General features: G+C 33.8%; 4 protein-coding genes across 7 annotated transcripts; 1 reads left to right on the plus strand and 3 right to left on the minus strand.

The window, feature by feature from the left end:
- Positions 1-579: 579 nt before the first annotated feature.
- LOC119633739 (transcription factor E2F2) lies at positions 580-2,680 on the minus strand. Of its 2 annotated transcripts, none has more exons than XM_038027447.1 (5): positions 2,333-2,680; positions 2,034-2,143; positions 1,701-1,956; positions 1,286-1,643; positions 580-1,194 (listed from the first exon to the last, which is right to left on the minus strand). In XM_038027447.1, exons 1-5 carry the CDS (start codon positions 2,516-2,518, stop codon positions 1,112-1,114), a joined length of 993 nt encoding a protein of 330 aa, XP_037883375.1. In that variant the 5' UTR covers positions 2,519-2,680; the 3' UTR covers positions 580-1,111. The 2 variants fall into 2 exon arrangements, with proteins under 2 accessions (XP_037883375.1, XP_037883374.1); XM_038027446.1 differs by having other exon boundaries at positions 580-1,218; positions 2,333-2,678.
- A 521-nt stretch (positions 2,681-3,201) lies between these two features.
- On the minus strand, positions 3,202-5,593 carry LOC119633375 (ubiquinone biosynthesis O-methyltransferase, mitochondrial). Of its 3 annotated transcripts, none has more exons than XM_038026911.1 (6): positions 5,491-5,593; positions 5,224-5,430; positions 4,786-5,161; positions 4,570-4,729; positions 4,438-4,515; positions 3,202-3,280 (listed from the first exon to the last, which is right to left on the minus strand). In XM_038026911.1, the coding sequence occupies exons 1-6, from the start codon at positions 5,547-5,549 to the stop codon at positions 3,222-3,224; spliced, it is 939 nt and encodes a 312-aa protein (XP_037882839.1). In that variant the 5' UTR covers positions 5,550-5,593; the 3' UTR covers positions 3,202-3,221. The 3 variants fall into 3 exon arrangements, with proteins under 3 accessions (XP_037882839.1, XP_037882841.1, XP_037882840.1); XM_038026913.1 differs by lacking the exon at positions 3,202-3,280 and adding an exon at positions 4,283-4,362; XM_038026912.1 differs by lacking the exon at positions 3,202-3,280 and having other exon boundaries at positions 4,381-4,515.
- Positions 3,484-4,276, plus strand: LOC119633376 (M-phase phosphoprotein 6). The gene has a single exon (XM_038026914.1). The coding sequence runs from the start codon at positions 3,675-3,677 to the stop codon at positions 4,173-4,175; it is 501 nt and encodes a 166-aa protein (XP_037882842.1). The 5' UTR covers positions 3,484-3,674; the 3' UTR covers positions 4,176-4,276.
- A 5,543-nt stretch (positions 5,594-11,136) lies between the features above and the next one.
- On the minus strand, positions 11,137-12,311 carry LOC119632957 (ubiquinone biosynthesis O-methyltransferase-like). The gene is made up of 5 exons (XM_038026122.1): positions 12,262-12,311; positions 11,976-12,173; positions 11,547-11,922; positions 11,322-11,481; positions 11,137-11,261 (listed from the first exon to the last, which is right to left on the minus strand). The coding sequence occupies exons 1-5, from the start codon at positions 12,309-12,311 to the stop codon at positions 11,137-11,139; spliced, it is 909 nt and encodes a 302-aa protein (XP_037882050.1).
- Between the last annotated feature and the right edge of the window lie 4,306 nt (positions 12,312-16,617).

Here is a 16,617-nt window from a genome sequence, read left to right on the forward strand (position 1 = left end):
AAATAACGAATCCTATTGCAATTGAAAATTACAGATTGTCTGAACCTCCAAGCTTTTCGGAAAGTTCGCATTTTGTAATAGAGAGACCACACAGTTGGCAGCAAAAATACATTGCTATTAATAACTTCCAGCGGTTGATTTAGTTTCAGTCTACTGACGTTTGAATTCAATCATTTATGTCGTAACAAACAGATCAGTAGGCTATTGCTAAAATAATGAGGACATTCGTTAAATTTCCTACATTTGAATCACTTAGGTGTGAATGGAAATGAAGTTGGGAAACATCTACAGCTGTGATATGTAGTCCCAAACTTGTGCCAGTTTCCCCACTTCTTCTCAATTGTCACCATATTACACGAATAGGGGACATCTCCTAAGTGCGCATTCGTGACCTTCCCCATGAACTGAAAGCATCAGGATTGATTAATAATAATGCGGTGTAAGAAAAAGAGATCGGGAGAATAGATCATACTTAGCTGCGGAAAATATCAATTTGGGATATTAATGTTTTAAATAAAGCGAAGCCCTTCTTGAAATTGTTTTCTTTGATTACAAAGTCCGCAATATTAACGTTTATCTATACATACAGCGCAACGCTGATCATTTACTTCATTTCTCCAAAGCTTTAATCTAATTTAAATGAATAGGCAAGTATCTGTTCTTATTGTAAAAAATGATTACCCCTACAAGAAAAAAATAGAATAATTTCACGATTTTTAAAAATAACTTACAAAAAGGGACGTTTAATAATAAAATAAAAAAAAAATGAAAGTTTATATCTTTTACTCAATAATAATGTCTTTTTAAAAAAAACATAAACGTTAGCTAAATAAAATATTAAAAGAGAAAGGATGCGAATTTTTCTAAAAATTAAATCAACTAAAAATGAATATATCTATAAAATATACACTATCAGGCCATAAAGGGAAATTAACTATGATGCTGATTAATCGTAACATTTGAACTAGCGCGAAGACAATGAACTTACTTAAATATACAGAGTTTCTTTACCAAATTTCAAAATATAGTCTACCCAATAAGACCTTAATATTTTATCAAACGATCACTCATCACACAATTACTCAATTATTAATTAATGATTTCGTCAATACTAAGAATCGGTTGACAAGTCATATAGTTCGCAAATACCCTCGTCGGCGCTCAATACGAAATTATAATCTAATTGCGGCGGATCTAGAGGCAACAAAGGAGGATTTTCTGAAATGTAGACCACATTACTGTATGCACATACATATGGAGCAGTTTATGAAATAGCATTACATACCAATATTTAAGCAATCGGGGAAAAATCTTCGAAGCGAATGACCGACTTTACTGCTTTGCAAGACAATGCGAGCCGTTAATTTATTTTCTAACGCCTCCATTTCTTCTTTCATTTCAGGATTACAAAAGTACGTGTGTTCCTCATTGACTAGGTTCGCTTTGGTGGTAGTTTGCTGCAATGTGGTCAAAGCCGTCGAATGCGTAGATGAAGAAGTGGATAAAGTAGGTGAGGGGGTTTCTAGACGTGAATAGTTTCGGGCAGTTTCCGTTTCCGGTAGTGTTGTGCAACAACGTCCTTGATCTGTAACCAATCGTACATCGACTGTACTGCCGTTATCCAAAGAAATACATAGAGACCTCTGAAAATAAGTTTGATATAAACAAAAAGATTTAATTTTTTAAACCCAAAACATTACCCTTGTTCTACCAATCCGTACATCCTCATCATGGCTGGGAATCGTAAAGACTACATCTTCACCAAACACCGAAAGCAGATCATCCCGCGTTACATACCCGTACGACCTACAAATGCTATCCTCTTTGACATAACCCAAATTACGGCGGGCATAATCCAACTGCATATCAATGTCGGCTTCCAAAGTCTTCAAACATTTATTACGAGTTTTTATAGCTTTTAAAATAGAATCCTCGTCATGACCATCAATGTTACCGCTGAACAAAAAGAGCATAAAAAAATGTTAACATATACATTTCACAGTAATTGGAGAGCTCAGAGAAGAAATATTTACCGCCACCGCACCACACTACTGCAACGGGATTTCTCAATCAACCCAACTCCTTCGAGTACATTTGTTATGTCGTATATTCTACGTTTTTGCACATCCAAAATATCAGCCGCCTGTAAAATGTGAATTTGGTGAGATTACTTGGCGCGTTGAGAAACAACTTGAATTTGTAATCTTAATTTCAGCTTAACCATGACAACAACGAAAACAAAATCGGCAATCAAGTCTTAGCGTAACGTTAATAATAGTTATATATTTAGAAAGTAAAATTGATCTGCTTTGACCTCGCGCTATGTACTTACGTCTTTAAGATCAATTCTTCCACCATTACTTTTCATAAGCTGCACAAATTTTTGCGTTAGCAGTACCAATGAGCCAACCACACGATTTGGAGTTTGTGGTGTTAAATGTGCAGTGGGTTGGGTGGGCGCTTCATGAATATTGTTTGCTCCACTTGATTTTTTCGGCGTGTTTTCTGGTGTTTCCATTTTATTTAAATTAGCGCAAATGTAACCACAATATATTAAACAAATAAATTCTTAATGTTTGTGACTTGAAAAACCGTATTGTCAGAGAAATTAATAAAACTTTATAAATTATTAAATTCTAAAATTTGGCGCTTGGCGATTTTTTTGACCCGCCGCCATTTGGATACTTTTTTACTCATTTCACTATTCGTTTACATATTCTTTAAACTTGTGAAAATAACAAAAACCATTAATTCCATTTCCACATGTTTCCAATTTGTAAGAGATAGATATTTTTTGACAATTTGAATAATATAGGCAGAGGAAAACGTTTTCTGCCGACTGCAGACAAAAACAAGATCTGTTTGTAATTTCGACATTAAATTGTTTTTTAGTCTAATCTTTGCAGATCGATACGCAGAGTCAAAATAGTCTCACTGCAGTTGATAACCTACATTCTAAATTTAACCTTCTTCACTAATATTGTACATCGATCCACACTTTTAAATTTGCACTTATGTTTTAGACGACCAGCAATTATTAAAATTCCATGTAAAGTGGCGCTGAGGTTTAGAAAATTTCATCGAAGGCCAACAAAAATTTTATTGGCAAAAAAAACATTGCTCTTTTATTTTTTGTTCAATTTTTTCTTAAAAGCACTTATAACGTGCGTGATGATATATTTTTACGAAAATCTTCTTAATTAGAGATATACTTCTGCAAATCAAATAGCGCGCAACGTTGTTCCTAGGCGTTTCTCCTTAAAGAGTGAGCAACTGAGCGCTGTAAAAAATTAGAAAAGAACGAGAAAACTGAAAGTTTTACTTTCGAATTTAGACATACAATTTCTGATCAGGACGAAAAAAGATCTGCTCATTTTTCTTCCTAGCATGCGATTGCTAAAAAATCGGTGAAATATCTCGAAATTGATATACTGATATCAGTTTAAAGTAAAGTTGAATATGTCAAATGTCATTTGACAACTCTGGGTTGTTATAATTATAGAATTTTGAAAGCTTGTCACGTTCTTCCACATTAAACACGCAAAATTTGTATCATTAATGCTTAAAGCCAAATAAATAGCTTGAATAGTTTGTAGCTTGGTCAATCTCTACCTAACAATCCAAAAAAAAAAAGAATAGTTTGTAGTTGAAAAAGTAAAAAATAACTTAAAAAAATGTCAAACCAGAGCACAAGTAAGCCAAAGCTCTCTAAGGGCATTTTGGACATGAAGTTTATGCAACGGACCAAAGCGAAGGTGGATAAAGAAATTGAAGTTGCCGAGGGACGAGCTATGTACTCCAGTGAATTGACCAGCAGAATGTTAAATACCAATTCAAATTTTATAATTGAGCCGAGTTACGTATCTTGCGAGAACCTCATTGAAGGCCGCTTAAGTTTTCGAGGGATGAATCCCGAGATTGAAAGAGAAATGGAATTGGAAAAGTCCGAGAAAGAAGCAACCACTAAACGGCCCGAGCAAGAAGCAGAAGTCAGCACGAACGACATGATCGAATTCTACGCTGCGGCCAGTCATACAATACAGAGAAAATTCCAGAAACATAAAAAAGTAACCAATAACAAACGATCTAATAGTGATAATACAATGAATAAAAAAAATAAAAAATTTAAAAAACCTGAAAGTGACGATATTGGAGATGAAATTTTGGCCAAGTAATTAAATATAGTTGTAAGTTAGTACTTAGTTTATACATAATAAAATCCAGTATATGTGTAGACGACTGCGGAAGCAGAGCGCTAACACTTGCACTCTACCAATTCTTTCGAATTCAAAGCTTTAACTTTTTTAACATGAAATTACACCGGTTAGACTGCTCATATACAAAACAAGGTTTGAATTTCACCTTTAATAAACAGAAATATTTAGTTTGAATGTTAAAATGATCCCGTTTTTATTGCCTGTAAAGCATAACACATACTAGTGGAATTAATCCAACGCCAGCTATTCCGCCAGAATTCGTAGATACTTCCGTTTACCAGAATGGTTTGACAACCCACTGCGTAATAAAATTCAAATTTAATATTAAAATGAATGGGTACTCATAACATACTCGTATCTAAAATCCTCTGCACATTTAGTGGAGAAATCAGTTGTTCCCATCGATGAGTGCCCTTTGGAGCTGCATTTATCACATATTCACCAACCAAGACGCCTCCCAACCACATTGGAATAGTTTGGTTAAGAGTGGTAATGAAAACGGAACCGCCAGGCTGATTAAAAATCATAAATACATTACCTAAGCATAATTCTACTAAAATCTCGCAACCTTTACGCTATGCACGCAAGCTGTCAAGAAAGCCACTTTATCATCAATATGTTCCAACACCTCTGAAATCACCACCGCATCATAAAAGTTGCACTTATCTTTCACATGGATTTCGATCGGCTCGATCTTATAAGTTATGTTTTCGAGCAGACGAGCGTTTGCCTGTTTCTTTAAATGCTCACGGGCCACATTTATTAATGCATCGCTTAAGTCGATGCCTGTTACCTTAGCATCCAAACGAGCCAAGTGTTCAGTTAGTATACCCCCTCCACAACCTACTTCAAGTATTTGTTGATTTTCCAACACATGTGTAGTGCTCACCGCTTTAGCATCGATGGAACCCCTCGCTACTAGACCGTCTCGAATAAATGGTACCCTTTAAGTATTTACAGATGATAAGTCTCACATACCAAATAAAATGTTAAATAAGAAAATAACCTTATAGAATTTAAGCTATGTAAGGCTTGTAGAGGTCCATTAACATTCCACCACTCATCGGCTAAATTACTGTGATGTTGTACCTCCCTTTTTGCAACATCTGACATTGCCTGCGGTAAATCTGAAGCAGAAGCAGTCTCACGAATATTATCGATTGTCGCATTATAAAAGCGAACTCGATATCTTCCGTAGTTTAAAGGTAACTTCCTAATATTCATATCAAATTATTAATAATTCAATAAAATTTTGAAATTATTGCCACAATACCTTTGTTTTTGTAAAATGCTTCTTAATGAGTTCAAGTTGTACGTACACATCCCGTGCATCCTGAATTAGTTTTGGATACTTTTATTTGTTTGTTTTTTATGTTTGGATTGTCAAACATAAATACGCAATGTAGAACAACGACTCAAATTAACAAATCCCTCCATTTGGCGTAAACCGGTGTGTTCTAATCCCGATGTTTCATGTTGAATGTTGAAAAGTCTCTTTATTGATTTTCAAAAAGTGCAAGTAATTATACTTGACGTATCGATACGAATTTTTAAGAAGCCAAAGTTGAAATGTTATTTCTTTGTAAATTCTTAAAGTAAAAAATAGAGGGTAATAAATTGTTTTATACGAAAATAAAATTTTTGAAGAGGTAAATTGCAATTGGCAATTTTTGATTAACTGGGTTATGGGCGATATGTGAAAGTCTGCTCTAATTATTGCGTTCCTATTTCTGTTGTAATTCTTCGTTTAACAGATTTGTGGATCTAATTTCTGTTGCAATCTCTCATTTAACAGATTTGCGGTTTTCTTTTCAACCACGTTAACAGAATCAAAACATTGCAATTTTTTAAAAGCAACTCTGCGCTCTCTCCAAATTCAACATATGGTATTTGTTTTAATAAACCATGCAAAGGGAAACCCCAGCTTTTAGCGAAAAACCAAAGCCATACTACAAGCGCACAAAGGAGATGCACGAAGTGAATAATTGCGAATAAAAAATGTTTTTTAAAAAATAAAAAAGATACAATGAGGAGAAAAAGTTTGTGAAACATTTACATAAAAATAAACTAAAAAAAAAACTCAAAAAGTTATAAAATTAAAAAAAAAATATGAAGTTTATTTATTTATTTATTTGTTCTACTTATAAATGAAACTTTAACCAAAACAAATTGAGAGTCGATTTCAATTGACTCTTAAAGCAAATCTTAAATTAATTAATATTAAAACTTAGTACAAGTGTAATAAAACAAATAAGAAGGAAAGAAAACATGTGCACAACTAGCATAGAGCCACACCCACAACTGGTACAGGACCAAATCGCAAATGAACACCTAAGCCATCGCAAACCTGCATAAGCTTGGCAACCGATAATAGTCAACAATAATTAATTTTCGTATCATAACGACCTTTTAAGGTTAAGAGCTAGCTTAAGTACGACATAGGTAAATCACGCGCTTTAAGTAATGTTGTTTTAATGGACTTTAAAGAGCGCGATAAAGAGGATAAGTGATAGACGTTATTTAGGTTTTTGCAAACAACTCTGAGCGGGTTAAACGGCTCATAATTATATTTACATTGACTAAGCTTAACCAAGAGAAAGTGCCTGGAGAAGCGGTTAGGGACATTAAAGCTTATCTCACCAAGTAATGCAGGCGAGTCAATAGCACCATTACTTTGATTACGTAGGAAGCGACAACAGAAACAACTTATTTTCATAGGGGGAAGAGAGGCAATTGGCTCCCAACACAAATTCCTAAGGGCAAACAGCAAGAATTGCTTTTGAACAGATTCAATTGAATCTACATAGCATCTATATGAAGGAGGAGGCATACTCGAGTATAGGTCTAACCAAACACATGTACAGCTTTTTGGTAATGTAAGGATCATCAAGCTCTTTGGACCACCTCTTTATAAAACCAAGTGCGGACCTAGATTTGTTTAACGAGAGCTCAATGTGCGAGTTAAAACGTAATCTATGGTCAAATAGAACCCCTAATTCTGTGAATGTATCGACGTCCTCCAATGTATGCGAATCCATGAAATACTGAGTAATGAATGACTTTCTTCTTGACAAAGAAAGCTTCTTGCATTTATTTAGGTTCAGTTTCAGAAGATTCATCGAGCACCATGCAACCCAATTATTCAAGGTTGATGTGGTTGCGATTCTATAGAGAAGGAAGAAAACAGTTTCACATCATCAGCATACGTGAAGATCTGACTGAAATTAATGACCGATCGAATATCATTAATGTATAAACGAAATAAAATGGGACCTAAGCGGTTTAAACAGTTTAAAAAAACAGTGTGTTAAAATATATAGCATTTAATGAATTAAATAAGTGTAAGGAATTTGATAGTAAAAATTTAATAAGTTAAACAAAGATAAGTGTAAGAAATTTGAAAATAAAATTTTATGGAATACATATACAAAAGAGTAACTTCAAGCATTGTAAGAAATTGACGGTAAGTGCATTTATTTCGTTTATTTACAATTTTATATATTTCATGTATTGACAGGGGCACCCGCCTGAGATTCACGTAGTTTCCCTAATAATCTCATTGGTGTCTCTAGTTGCTAGCAATTTCTTTAAACCAAATTATTTCGAAACAACATTTAAAACTCCGCAAATTTGGTTATCCCAAACACAAGAATACAAGAAGAAATGAATAAACGAATGAGTGAATGAAAGCATGTATGTTAAATTAAACTCTACTCCTTACGTTGCAGTTGCAGTTGTGGACAAACTCTCACTATAAAGCACATTCTCTGCGATTGCCATAACTTTTGCTTGGCTAGAAGTATTGCATTTGGAACGATTAACCCTTTGGACATTCTAAAATCAGCTTCAGAATCGAATATCAATTCTATATATTACTTTATTAATACTACTAAGCTCATTATCTAATGTACATTTATTTAAATTAGCGCCGATAGCCTGTGTTGCTAGTGCTCAATGTCTTTTTTTTTTTTTAGTCTAAGAATTTATTTCATTAGTCTAAAATTATAATAATAATAATAATAATAATATTCTGTACATTCCCTACATGAAAATATATTATACGCCTAAAATGCGTTAATGGTAAAATAGATATAGTGAACGCCACCCGACTTGATGGACTAATTTTTTCGTAATAATATCAGCGACAGGTCTTCTCCCTCAATTCCTAATGAATTATACTTTTTGATCATATACTTGTCGATTTCCGATTACAAAACGCTTTAGTTGCTATTGACATATTCCACATATTTTCAGTCCATATATATGTATTTGTGTGGGCGTTGAAATGTTATTATCGTAATCAGCAATATTGATGTTCGTAAATACGTTCGCATGGTTTAAGTCGGCAAATATTCTAAATTGTTGCTGCAAGCAAATTATTACAGCAGTATTCGTTCAATTAACTGAAACTTAACCGAATATAGTTCGAGAATAGATATTGTATGTATGTATGACATATGTGGAATGATTGTCTACGTTGTTCTCATTGTTACGAAAAATTCGAGAGAGAAGAAATATTATATGAGCTATGGAGTTGTACTTGATGCATGCGAATGAACAAGTATAAAAGTTAATAATAAATCTTCTTCTTTTTTTTTTGTAGATAAAGTGAAGTAGACCATAAGTTGTACATTTATAATAATTGTATTGTACTTTGAATACGAAAGCTGAATATGCATTTGCATATGCATCTTGCACCAACATAAGCACAAATACATATTTGAACAAGTGAAGCAACCACGTATGCGGTCTTTATATAGTTGAAATAAAATGGTTAAATAAACTTTTTATATTTTTCGAATGATATAGGACGTAGGTATACTATACCTCATTTGTGTTTTTTTTAATAATTACTTCGTACGTTAGTGGTTCTAACGGAAAATTTCATGTGCTGCTACTTAATTGATTTGAATAGTTATAAGCAGAGTTTGCAAATAATTAAGTAAATTACTGTAGTTTTACACAAATTCGTAAAATAGAAAACAAATGAAATCACATTGCATTATTGAATTATTTCCGACATGGTTATTTTTGTGAAAGCTCCACGCCAAACATATAGAGTTAGAGTTAAAGCTAACGCAAGAAGAACTCAGATTGGAAATACTGGTGTTCTAAAAACCGCAAAATTACTGTAGCAATAGCAGATCGAAGAGACAAGTCGATTTGGAGACCTATTATTGGGAATTTAAAAAAAAAACATATTCTCTAGTCAGAGAATCTCGTTCGGACTAGGTTGTATGTATAAGCAAATGTTCGGCGAAAATTAATTTCATTTTCACAGTATACATTACAGTTGAAATAAACATACGGATGAGAACTTATTTAAATGTTATTTTCAAAAACTAACTGAAATGAAATAGTTTTCCAATTGTTTATTGAATTATTATCTACTTGCTTAAATATCTTGCGTTATTAGTGTAATAATATTGTTTGGTTGGAGGTTGCCGCTATAACCGTTAATCGACTTGTAAACTGCTCGACTTTTAACAATAACAAAAAAATTATGTACAATTTCTCGCTCATCACTTCATATAGATGAAGATTCGCTGTACGCCAAAGGTTTACATTTATCTTTACCTATTGTTGTGTATAATTCATTCATTTCTTTTTATTTCATTTTAGATTGAAAAACAAGCATACGCTTCTTTATATATAAAATTCACTAATTACAATATTTTTCTTTTGCAGATATCAACGTACCGGCACACAGCAACGTTCCAAGTTTACTTAGATTAGAATTAATTATGTATGTATATTATGTATAAACGGGGCTTATTATTATTATTATTATAAATATTATTACAGTTTTTAGTTGAGATTGTATGGTGTAGGCTTACAGGAGAACCAGCCATTCAAAACAATTGGCAACGCGACTATCACGGCACCTCAGGGGTGGTGTGGAAAATCGTGCCAGGTAATATAGTTTACGATGGTTCCATAACTAACCGCTAAATAAATAACTACAAGTCATTGGGGCATTTCATAACGAAAAATGGAAAGAATTTAAACGTAATATTTTAAAATATATAATGAAAGATTATATTTATAGCCGGTTTTTTTCTCTTTTTAGGTATGGCTACCCTTTGTCGTCGCCGGCTATTGAAACCGCTCGTTACTTAGTGAGTAAATTGTTCTCCAATATCTTAGATGCATACGTTGAATAAAAGGGCGACCCATCAGTGGGCACTACAGAGCGGTCAATGTATTTGGTGATGAATTTTGCGATAACTTAGTTGCTGTGATTCAGAAATTTACACGATTTCACCGCCTTTGTTCAAGGCCTGCATCGGAATCAATCGTATTGGCAATATCAGAGAAATTGGCACGTGTAATGAGTTGTGTGCAACAATTTAGTTTACTAGGAGACGCTTTACGTTTGTAGACCAATAATACGGGAAGTTACGTTGCGATCTTGGTAAGGTATAAAACATGGTATTAATCTTTCTCTGCGTATTCAAGAAACGCAATCTGGGCAGAGTTGTCATATGGCTTAAAGTCTCGCATACTAACTTGGTAGTCGGGATTCTAATATTGCAGTTTGAAAATATTAATTATAAAACAAGTAAGAACACTACAGACGGGCAAACTTTCGAGATGATTAACAAAAGTTCACGAGAATTCGTTGTTCGATAAAATTCGAAATATGCCAAAAGTAGTCAAGGAGATTGAATGATGATGTGGGCGATGGATTGTAGGGAAATTTAACACATCCGCGGCCCTGAATGTTATGCAAAATTACGCGAATATTATTCAAATTTTAAAATCATTTGTTATTTCATTTAATTTTGTTCAATCTTAAAAACCTCACATAACATTTCTAATCAGATTTCAGATATCCTAACTAATTTAAATGCAGATATGTCTGCCTATTTTGTGCCTAGTGCGTTAAAATTGATAATATCCGCGAACTTGTTAAATATTACTGAAGAGCTTGAGTTTTTATAGCTTGCATTGCGTAAACCATGCTTGTAGAGTTAATCTTACGCCAAACCTGTCGCCGATATTGGTACGTCCAGCCGTTTACTAAAATTGTCTGACAACCCACTGTAATATGAAAGTTCGATTCATATTAAAACAAATGAATATCTATATATATATACTTACTTGTATCTAACATTTTCTGTACATTTAAGGGAGAAATCATGTATTTCCAATGATGAGTGCCTATTGGAATGAACCCTAATAAATATTCGGCTATCAGGACGCCCACTATCCACATTCGAACAGTTTGGTTAAGAGTGGTAATAAAAACGGAACCGCCTGGCTGATTAAAAAAACTATAGCCATATTAGCAAAATAAAAAGAAAAAATCCATTTAAAACGTATAACCTTTAAGCATTGGATGCAAGCTTTCAAGAAAGGCTCTTTGTTATCAATATGCTCCAATACTTCTGAAATTATCACCGCATCGTAAAAATTCTTTTTATCTTGCATATGAGCTTCGATGGATTCGGTCTTATAAGTTATATTATTAAGTAGCCGAGCGTTTGCCTCTTGCTTTAAATGCTCACAGGCTACATTTATTAATACGTCGCTCAAGTCGATGCCTGTTATCTTAGCATCCAAACGAGCCAACTGTTCAGTCAATATGCCTCCTCCGCAACCCACTTCAAGTATTTGTTGATTTTGTAATACATTGTTAGTGTTTATTAATTTAGAATCTACAGAACCTCTTGCGACCAGGCCATCTCTTATGAACGGTACCCTTTAAAATTGATTCATAGTATTCATGCATTTCAACTTATGTAAGGAAAATACCTTAAAAGGTTCATACGGTGTAATCCTTTCATCGGTCCATCAAGGTCCCACCAGCCTTCGGCTTTATTGCTATGGTGTTGAACATCTCTTTTCGTATGATCTGATATTTGTTGTTGCGGTTCTACAGGTAATGTACAATTTTTGGTAACATTTTCACGAATGCCATCAATTCCTGCAAAGCACCGAATGCCATTTACCCTGTATATCAAAGATATTTGCCTATTTTGAAATAGCAAATATTGGAATTGTTCTAGAACTTGTTGAAGTCATTTTACAGTTACAGTACCTTTGACGTTGTACAATATTTCTTAATGATTTTAACGTATATGTAGACATACTTTAAATTTTAGTATTTTCGTTGTACTCTATTTGTTATAATTTTTGTTTCTTTATTAAGACCACCACAGTTAATTATTTTTTACCGAAAAAATAACTTGGAGAAAAAAGAAAAGTTGAAGCTTGTCTTCGAGAAATGATACAGAATGATTTGCAGTGTGTATTTTGTGGGAAGATGTTCGAATTTTTAAGAATTTGTAATATACTTCTGAGATTGAAGAACACCTCCTCGACTTCCCAGGTTTATTGAAGGAAACCCTTGAAAGCCAAACAAAGGCAATTCTTTCGATTTTTAATGAGATGTTTTGGCGACTCATATCGCAAATATCATGGGGAGAAAAAAACAATACAACAGTGACGGGTAGAAGAGTGCGACTTGCATTACTCTCATAATGTCTTTATGGAGTCATAGACTGCAGCTTTAAATTCAAAAATAGATTTTGCGAGTCTTGTTGCAGCAATTAAAGTGGACAAAATGGTACGGCGAAGATGAATTGGATAGTTGCTAGTACGCCGATTATCAGTTGCACCACCTCTCTCTCTGTCTCTCTCTCTCACCCCTTATCTTAAATTTTTCTAACTTATACATTTCCCTCCTTTAGATTGATACCAAAATAAGTGAAAATATTGCAGCGGAACCCTGCCCACCGTCAAATGCCATGTACTACTGCGTTTGATACAGTTATTCATACAACGACTTTTCAAAATAACACCTTATGTAGGGAATGGTAGAAAAAGTGGCTCAATCGTGATCATTTCTAATAACGTTCGTCCTTGTGCCAAATAATGTCATCGTACCAAATTTCATCAAAATATTTCAGAAAGTACAACAAGACGGACAAACAGACAGACAATTAGATTCGCTTTCGGAATCGACCGAGAGAAAAAACGATGGGTCTATCTGGCTGTGGCATGCACTTGCATTAACTTAATTTTCTGTTTATGATCAATCACTCAGGCGAGGTTTCCTATTTATTTAACGCGTTGACGGTCAGAAAGAAGAGAGGGAAAGACAAAGAAATAAGGAGGTGGTGGCCGAAACCTAACGGGTTTATGTCTTCTCGTTAAGTGTTATGCGTTATGCGTTTGCCGACTGAGCACTCATTGCAGCAACGAGCAAAGGAAATTCTACAGTACTTGCGATTTGAAGCCGCGAGCACTGACTTGTTAGTCGCTCTTCTTACCTACTCGATTACTCAGGTCTAAACTTGGGACAGCCTTCTACCACAAGTGGTGCAGGGTAAAAAACTGGAAAGTAGCTAATCTTCTACTTATTTCGTCACTTAGGTTACGTGTTATTTAGAAAAGGATGGACATGGTAGTTAGCCTTGTTTTTTCTGTCTTACATATTCCAAGTACGTATTAGAATGGTTTCAGTGATACTTTCTCGCCTTGACTCTTATTTATGTGCGGCATTGCTACGTAATCAACAAACGTGTTTCTCGCGTCCCGCTTCGTTTGCCGAATGGTTTGTATGACCCACTATAACGATAAATACCACCGACAACGCTCTTCATCCGTTGGAACTTACATTTGTTTTGTGTCTGAACATTCTTTGCTTGAGTCTCTAGCTGGATTGCTTACGCATGTTTTATATGCAACGGAATCGATTAAACCATATGTTTTGATTCTTCTATGAAAACAACGATTATGCTAGTAAATCTTTCAGTACACACTTTGATTAAAAACAATATCTTTTGATCTTCGCCGAATTATGTTAAAAGAACCAGTAGTTGGTGCTATTCACGCAAGAAGTTATTAGTGATAGCAATCACGTTATATTCTCTGTACACCTTGCCCTAGTATTGAAAATTCTAATTAAATCGAGTTTAGCAACAAACAATGTATTTATTAAGAATTAATTCGAACAAGCGAATGATGGCTGTGAAAAGTAACTGAAGTTAAAGATGTTCTTTTCTCGTTTTTAATTAAACATCTACCATTACAAATGATTCGATTATGAGATGCACGTGATCAACATTCCAGTTCATTGCACTTTGCAAATATGTAAAAAATTTATAACGAGAAAGAGGACGTGCACATACACACACACAGTATTAAAATGTTGCTAAAAATAAGCAAGAAATAATATATTTGGCTTGGAAAGAATTTTTCAATAGACCTCAGTAACGTACCGACATTTAATTGCAAACGAAAATCCACTCGTTAAAAATCAAAAAAAATTGTGTAAATTTCATATCGTAGATGTGTTACACATTTTAAGTCAAAGTAAGATGTGGCGCCAACTCGTGGACAATACCTTACACATATTGTGGTGTACTTTGCATGTAGTTTAAAAATCATTTTCGGGTTGGATTTAAACTCGCCTTTCCGTTTGTCTGATATACACACATATATATATATATATATATATATATATATATATTCATGTTATATATATTATATATGTATTATGTTTACTCAAAAGACTGCAATTTTTGGAATAGTTCGACAAACTTTATTGCATTCACATATTTTGGCCCTATTGCCTCTATTGGCACCTTGTTAGCTTCCCTGTCAACTTGTATAGCTGTGATAGCTGTGATAATTGAATCAATACGTATGCTCGGCTTTATGAAAGTCCTTCAGTCACAACGCTTGATCATAGATGATATGAAAAGCCAGCAGAATATGAAGTGATTAAGTATTCGTAGGCTTAAAGTGGTTTGCGTTAGTGGCATTGGAATGAAAAGCGTCGTTTACGAGATACGTATAGCATATCCAACACGGATCTGTTGAGACAAAGCCTAACAGAAAAGAGCAGCAATATATGATATTATTACATAAATATGCATTACAAACGAAAGTCAATCTTGTCCAATACGTGGATATAATAATGTTGACCTTCGACTGTTGTTCTAGATCAACTGCATCAAACAGCGAGCTACGTTTGGAAGTATGTGACCTTGCAAGTAAAGGAACAAATTCGGAACAAGGACAACTCAATCGAGCTATGAATGATTATTTTGCTACTGAATTCAGTCCGCGCCACGTACTGTCAGCGAAGAAGATATTGTCAATGATATCTAATTGTGCTACAGTTATTCTATAGAAAAACTCGGTTAGTTGACATAGACAGTTTGGTGCCATAGGTCATAAAAATGATGCTGGAAAATTGCAGGTGTACGTTTACTCTTTATCGAACTTCGTCGAAGCAATGGTCAGCTTTTGATGATGCTGCATATGCAAGCAAATGTTTAATCGAATTATAATTCAGCTCGCAGATACGTTGAAATTAAACGCGTTTCAACTTTTTTTTTTTTTTTTTTTTTTGCTATATAAAAAGAGGAACGGATCAGGTCTGTAAAGGATAAGACCTACATACCCAGTCACGCTATGAGTTTTTAACACAAGTTCTTTCTTCGATCTTAATAATAGCAAAAAAAAATATAAAATTAATTGAAACATTTATTAACACTTAACACAGGTTGGTTTGAATGATTTCATGCGGGTAATTATCCTCAAAAAATATGTAACATATAATAGATGGTTTTAAACATTTCAGCTTTCTGGAAACTATGTTATAAATTGTTAGTTATTTGTAGTCAATAAAACATTAGTTTATTCAATCTTCAAATCTTGGAGGAAATTCGAAAACAGTTATGTTAGCAACAATATCGCCAGCAAAAACGCATATAGAGGAAACCTTAGCCTTAAAGCCAGCTAGCTGCTTAAGATGAGTTTTGTTGCGAGCACGAAAGATTTCATAAATAGACAAATTAAAAATAATGAGCTTAAAAGAATGAGGATCGAACATAATTTGCTTGACGCGGTTCAGCAATGCAAAAGAACGGCTCAAACGGCTCGATTTGACATTTGACAATGTGTACTAAAAATAAGTCGCCTTTATTTCTCGTTTTTCGTTCCTTAAAAAACGATAGATTGAACCAAATTTTTAAATCATATAACATAAAACAGATCTGAATTAGTGCAAAATGAACATAAATTAGATAAATAGCTTTCAAATTTAAAATAAGTTTTTTCTTTTTGTTTTATTTGTTTTCCTGCGTACAAAAATTTGCTAATTCCAACAAAGTCTTGGAAAAAGTTGAGAAAATTGATGCGTCACACGAAAAACAAAAAAACGCATCATGCTGCGTACACCAAGGACCCTTCTATTGTACTTAAAGCCAATAAAGTCTAGATGTATTACCCAAAATTTTTATTTTAATGAAATTTATCGAAGTTTCACAGCATTTCTTATTTTAGGTTATGCCATTTAGATAAATTTGAAAAATGTTAAATGTGTAAAAATATAACGTACTAAAATGGTGTTTTTCTCAATTTTGTGAGCAGAAAAGCGAAA

This window comes from Glossina fuscipes, unplaced genomic scaffold, assembly GCF_014805625.2.
Source record: "Glossina fuscipes isolate IAEA_lab_2018 unplaced genomic scaffold, Yale_Gfus_2 2, whole genome shotgun sequence".
NCBI classification, from domain to species: domain Eukaryota; kingdom Metazoa; phylum Arthropoda; class Insecta; order Diptera; family Glossinidae; genus Glossina; species Glossina fuscipes.

Coding starts and splice junctions, on each gene's coding strand:
- LOC119632957 (XM_038026122.1), bottom strand. CDS start 12,311: ATGTCTACATATACGTTAAAATCATTAAGAAATATTGTACAACGTCAA. Junction 11,482..11,546: donor CTTGCATCCAATGCTTAAAG/GTTATACGTTTT, acceptor TTTTTTAATCAG/CCAGGCGGTTCCGTTTTTAT. Junction 11,262..11,321: donor ACAGAAAATGTTAGATACAA/GTAAGTATATAT, acceptor TTCATATTACAG/TGGGTTGTCAGACAATTTTA.
- LOC119633376 (XM_038026914.1), top strand. CDS start 3,675: ATGTCAAACCAGAGCACAAGTAAGCCAAAGCTCTCTAAGGGCATTTTG.
- LOC119633375 (XM_038026911.1), bottom strand. CDS start 5,549: ATGCACGGGATGTGTACGTACAACTTGAACTCATTAAGAAGCATTTTA. Junction 5,431..5,490: donor AGCATTTTACAAAAACAAAG/GTATTGTGGCAA, acceptor TATGAATATTAG/GAAGTTACCTTTAAACTACG. Junction 3,281..4,437: donor GCGTTGGATTAATTCCACTA/GTATGTGTTATG, acceptor AATTTTTTACAG/CGCTCAGTTGCTCACTCTTT.
- LOC119633739 (XM_038027446.1), bottom strand. CDS start 2,518: ATGGAAACACCAGAAAACACGCCGAAAAAATCAAGTGGAGCAAACAAT. Junction 1,957..2,033: donor AGTAGTGTGGTGCGGTGGCG/GTAAATATTTCT, acceptor CTTTTTGTTCAG/CGGTAACATTGATGGTCATG. Junction 1,644..1,700: donor TACGGATTGGTAGAACAAGG/GTAATGTTTTGG, acceptor ACTTATTTTCAG/AGGTCTCTATGTATTTCTTT.